Here is a 6,000-nt window from a genome sequence, read left to right as displayed (position 1 = left end):
TGAGCAGTGCAGACAGATATGAAGTTCTCTGAGCAGTGCAGACGGGCTGCAAGAGTAGCTCATGGAGTATTGTCAATGATATACAGGAATTTTTCCAGCAGGGATAAGGAGGTGATTATTCCATTGTATAAGGCGATGGTCAGGCCACACCTAGAGTACTGTATACAGGTCTGGAGGCCTCATTTCAAGAAGGATGTAGAGCTGCTGGAACGAGTACAGAGAAGGGCAACAAGATTAGTGAATGGAACAAAGGGGTGCTCTTACGAAGAAAGGCTTAAGTTTTGCAAATTACAGTGTCTGGAGACTAGGCACCAGCGAGGTGATCTGATAGAGGTGTATAAAGCCTTGAATGGTTTAAGCATGCTCAATGCTGATGGGATTCTTCCTCTAGCTCAGAAAAATCACCTGAGAGGGCATAAATTCAAATTGAGGAAAGACAGATGTAGGATAGACGTGCGGAAATTTGCCTTTAGCCAGCGGGTGGTTGGTTGGTGGAACAGGCTTCCATCCCTTGTGGTGGAGGTTGATAGCCTAAATAAGTTTAAGGCTCAGCTGGACAGGTATTTTGAACGAACAGAGGGGTGAAGTGGAAGTGGGTTTTTTTTTTTTTTTTTTTGGCTGATGCTGCATAAGCTTGCTTTCTTGCATCAAATACCTCTACTAATGCTAATGCTAAACCCTGGAAATATTAAGTAAAGAAGAAAGAATTTTCTTAATTGAGCACAATTTTTGATTTCAAAATTCACTTGTATTAATATAGATACATTTCTCAAACTGAGTGATACCATTGATGAGTGACATGAGGTAGTCGACAAGCAATTATTGTCTACTGAAGTTATTTTTATGCAATGTGCACTGGTATACGGGTATACCTGTGCACATTGGCTCAGAATGTCTGAGAAGTTGCAAAGATAAACAGAAGAATAATAAACACTGTTTTAAATTGTAGACTCTGTACCACAGTAATAAATTATAAATTTATTTACTGAATCAAACAGTATCTTTACAAGTAACATATTTATATACAAACTAACTCTCAGTTGAAAAACTGACATTTTTTTTTAATAAAAACAGGTACATAATTGCATTACATTATCAATCCAAGACTTTTATAAACTATTTTATCAGAATTTAAAAAAAATCTTTGTCTAAATTAAATAGTTCACCATATAAGATAATTTTAAATTTCTACTGAAATGCTTCATACAAATTCATATAGCTTTAGCAGAAAGAGTTTTTAGATCTGCTATACATTTTTGCAATGCTTCTTTTTCCTATAAAAAAAAAAAGTAGTAAATTGAAACAGAATGTCATACATATTTTTAAAACAAAATACATCAGGTGTTCTTGTATTTATATGAATCATAATATTTACTAGAACCTTAAAACTGTTATTACATATACTGAGTAATCAATGAATACAACCAGCTATCTAATACTATGTTGAGGCACCATTCACATGGATAACAGCCACTACTTACCTAGAAATTGACTCCAATACATGTCTGAAGGCATTTGTAGGGATCTGCAGCTTTCCCTGCAAGGCTTTCCACAGTGTCAGAATAGATGCTGCATGTCCATATGCCTCACTTTCCATTCCATGTGTTCAAGTGGACTAAGTTAGACGAATTTGAAGGGCAATCAAGATGAGTGATATGTTTCTCACACCACTTGTGCACAGTGCAGGCCTGATGACATGGTTCCATTATCAGCTTGGAAGATTACATTTCCATTCACGAAAACATGCACCACAGCAGGGTGTACATGGTCTTCTAAGAGCTGATGGTAAACCTGCCTAGCAAAATGTTGATCCATACATACATACCATTAGTTCTTACCAGCAAAACATGTCCTATATCAGGCAACCACCGCCATTTGCATGAATAGTGGGCACTATGCACGAGAGGTCCATGGACTCGTGTTGCTTGCACCACACACGAAGGCATTTGTTGGCATGTTGCACCAGGTATTTGGAATCATCCAACCAGAGCCGTGTTCGAGGGTGAGGCGAACTAGACTCTTGCCGCAGGTTAAAAGCTGAAAGGGGTGCCAAATGACAGATTGAATAATTGCCAACATTTTCGATTCATGTTTTCATTTATTCCAATCCATTTATCTTGCTTTTGCAAGACCAAAATCTTTGTTGTGCCACTGTACGGACACTCAGCTCTGCGGGCCAGTGCTATCTGGGGTGCCACGATGGTTGTCATTTTTATAACCTCCATTTTAATTTTTTTTATTAAAATGTATACCAGAAATGTATTTTAAATAAGTCATATTTTTTTAATATTTTAGGGGATGGTGCAATTTTTCATTCTTGCCTCAGGTACTAAAATGGCTTGCCACGGCCCTGCATCCAACCAGCACACTCATTTTGTCCCCCAGTGTTCAATCAGCATGTTGTTAGCACCACAGCATTTGCATTCAATGATGATCGGTGACGAGGTGCTGTCTCTTGGGGTTGTCTGCCGTGGAACCACATACATCTGAATGTGCGGCACAGCATCATTTGGGATATTGTACTCGCATTCCTCTTATTGTATTGCAAATCACTATCACACAGTGACCTGCCATTGAGTCCGTACAACAAACTGCACCCTTCACTTACTACAACCATCCGCCTTACGTAATCCTTTACAGTTCTATCAGCTGATGGTGGTTCGACCCGTTCCACACTATTCTTTGTACACCTTAACCACAGTTGACCATGTGCAACTGACAAGACATGCCATTTCTGATATTATGGAAGTGACCAATGTATGACCTATGCTACCACAATCATGTATTATTTCAAACTTCATGATATCTTTACTAGATCCCAAAACTGTTACTCTCTCACTTTGACTTGCATGACCAGAAAAAAATTACCACTGCTGTACTGTAGGAAGCTGTTCAGTTTTTTATACTGTGAGCTATGCAGCATCGTCTATTACGGATGGAGTGATCATAATTCAGTGATCACTGAGTTATTTTGGCAAAACTACAGCCACCAAATAACATGCATATTTGTTAATACGTTCATAAAGGTGTATAAAAGTTTACAAGCTGACAGGCCAATATTTGGTGGGTGGGTAGTTTGTTATTTTAGGAGCATTAGCAACTAAGGCCATATTGCTTCGTGGATAATGCAGTGGTCATTCCCTGACCTTTCCACATCCTCCGTTTTTGGTGGTCACGGGCTCAAACCCCAGTCTAATCAAGAAGCGTGTGCTACGCACTGCTGCTCCTGCCCACCTGGCTACGGAGGCACCAGTGGGTGGGTAGTTATTTATAAGGAAGCTTAAATAGAGAAACAATTTTAATCTATTAAATTCCTATATTCCTGTTCCTGTAACATTTAATGAAAGGGATGAAATTTGTTGAAGCTGTCTGACCATTGCTTTGCCATGAAAAATTAATTCTTTCAACAAATGTTTCTGTAAATAAAACTGGACGAATTAAATTTTTACGAACATAAAGGAAAAAATAGAGAATAACAGCAAATAATAAATCTACTGGTGGCAAAAAAATGTTAGATTTTAAACAGTGGCAGTTTGTGACACATAAGATGGTGTAGTTTATTTTAAATTCTGCTCGTAATATATCAATGCATGACCAGTTCCTAAATGCATTTCAATTCATAAAGAAAAAGGTGAAATTAAATTATTTTTTTAATGAAAATTTTAAACTTAAAACTGTTCTTTTTACACTTGTTATTTTCAAAAAAACAAACATTTTGTAATTGCGTTGGAAAAAAAAAAAAAAAAAAAAAAAAAATATATATATATATATATACACAAAATTTGTATATATACAGAGTGTCTCAAAAATACACAGCATCAGTTCCTCATATGTAGACAATAAAAATATTTTATATCAACATAGTTCCGAAAATGCTTGGTTTCCGAGTTTTGAAGGTCTGTCTATGATACTTAACTGTTCACATCACCTTACAGTAATTGTTCAAAATGTCCACCTTCTGCCTGAATACAGGCCTCACATCGACGTCTCATGGACTCGCAAAGACTATGCCAAAATCCTGGTATGTTTCGTATTGTCTCACAACCTGCCACAATTCAATTGCGGAGAGTTTCCACCTCAGCTACCAGAGTCGAATACACCAATGACTTTAAATGGTCTCACAAGAAGAAAGCTAGTGGGTTTAAATCAGTTGAGTGTGGAGGCCAGGCAGTTGGTCCACCCCTCTACTTCAGGAGTCGTAGATCTTTGTCATCCTCTGTCGGCAGCACCAGGTGTAAAGGTTCCATGTTCACAAAGGTAGCGATGGATACCTTCAAACGTTTTCCTGTCTGGACATCTTCGTTCTGGGAACCTTCTGTGGTACAAACAATGAGCCTCCAGAGCATTGCCGTCCGCCAAACCGTACATAAAGTGCACATCCGCTTGCTCTTGATTTGAATACATGGTCGGAATGAAAAACCACCAGATTCTGTCAGTACCTTGTGATGAAGGAAATCACCTGCGGGAGATAAGACATTCCGGTTAATAACTCGGGAACCAAGCATTTTCGGAACTATTTTTATATTTTATATCTACACATGAGGAACTCATTCCTGAAGTTATGCCGTGTATTTTTGAGACATCCTGTATATATACACACACAAACAAAAAGAGGAAACTATTAACCATTTTCATGTTTATAAAGCCATTAAATGCAAAAAAATTAAACTAATACACAAGCACAGCATTACTGTTTTGCTACTTTCACTTAACTCCGTAAACAACACACCTATCACTTCCAAAATATTCAAGTAAACTTTCTATTTGCTCTCCCTGCTCTATCTCCAATACATAAAAGCCAATACATCCCCCTTTTCCAAAATTAAAATCCATGATTTTGCCCTTAACAACTGCAATCACTCCCTCATCATTTAACTTAGAACTCCACAATCAATCTCTACTAAGGATTCCTGTGCTGTTTGCTCTATGATTCTATCTGATTTGTGGATGATGAGCAGGTCTAGAATATTCCTTTTAGCTTTTCTTAGCATGTTGATATAAATAACAATTATCTAGTTGGTTTAAAAATTGTCCCTTATTGTAATTCCCCCAGCCCACACTACTCAATGAGGGAAAATTGAAATCATCCACAACAAGGCATTCACATTTGCTCCCCCATTCCATTTGCATGTACAAGCTCTCATCATGCTGTTCTAATCTGCAGCATACCCACCCTCTTCCAACTACTTTGCACCACACTATGTTGGCATGTATAAGTTCCAAATCTGGGAATGCTTTTGTTACATTCAGGCTGCATTTAATAAAAAAAAAAAATGCATGATTCCCATCCCTCCTATCTTGCCTATCCATTCTAAACCCATGCCATAGTGAAATTTACCATCTCCAATTTCTGGGTGACATTAAGTTTGTCTTAGCTCTATTATGTTAATTTTAATTGTTCCCACTTATTGTTTTGCCTTCTGACATTACTTTGGAATGAGTGGTCTTATATTGTTTATGATTGTAACACATTACTATGATTCACTTAAAACATTGACATTCTTGGCACCCCCCCCCCAAAAAAAACTTTACAGTATAATGTTACTGGCTATTCAGATACTGAATTATTGAATTTTTCTAGAAAATTAGACACAAGAGTTATTGGAATTTTACTGCATATATACAGTAAAAATAACTCTTGTGTCTACACGATGAAGGCCTCTCCAGCAACTTTCCAGTTCCTTCTGTTTTGTGCAATGGCCATCCATTTTTTTTTTTTTTTTTTTTTTAATGAAAACCCCAAACACGAAAGGTATCAAAACCTATAGTACTTAGTACCGTGCATGGGTTGAAGGAGAAGTATGAGGGGAGGGGGGTGCTGGAAACTTTGCTCTAGAGACTAAACATGGGTTTCACCACTTCAAGCCTCCAATAAGCAAAGTGGTGGTATTTCACCGGTTGATGAAAGTCATCTACCACCTATAATTTACTACCCACAAACTCATGAATTTCATCTATCCATCTCTGCGTTGTCTTCCAGGTTTTCTTCTAGCTCCTCTT

At 37.6% G+C, this 6,000-nt stretch overlaps 1 protein-coding gene across 1 annotated transcript in view; it reads right to left on the bottom strand.

Annotated features, from left to right (window-relative positions):
• Positions 1–1,160: 1,160 nt before the first annotated feature.
• ATPsynB (ATP synthase subunit b, mitochondrial) overlaps positions 1,161–6,000 on the bottom strand; it is an 85,391-nt gene continuing 80,551 nt past the window's right edge. Inside the window, exon 8 of the mRNA XM_090382174.1 lies at positions 1,161–1,274. Within this exon, the coding sequence (XP_090238300.1) occupies positions 1,212–1,274 (63 nt within the window). The 3' untranslated portion in view covers positions 1,161–1,211. The remainder of the gene's footprint in view (positions 1,275–6,000) is intronic.

The sequence above is a fragment of the Mastigoproctus giganteus genome, chromosome 9 (genome assembly GCF_048544385.1).
Source record: "Mastigoproctus giganteus isolate SK-2022 chromosome 9, ASM4854438v1, whole genome shotgun sequence".
Classification (NCBI taxonomy): domain Eukaryota; kingdom Metazoa; phylum Arthropoda; class Arachnida; order Uropygi; family Thelyphonidae; genus Mastigoproctus; species Mastigoproctus giganteus.
Note: the sequence above shows the minus strand (reverse complement) of the source record. Positions and strands in the feature narration are given on the sequence as shown.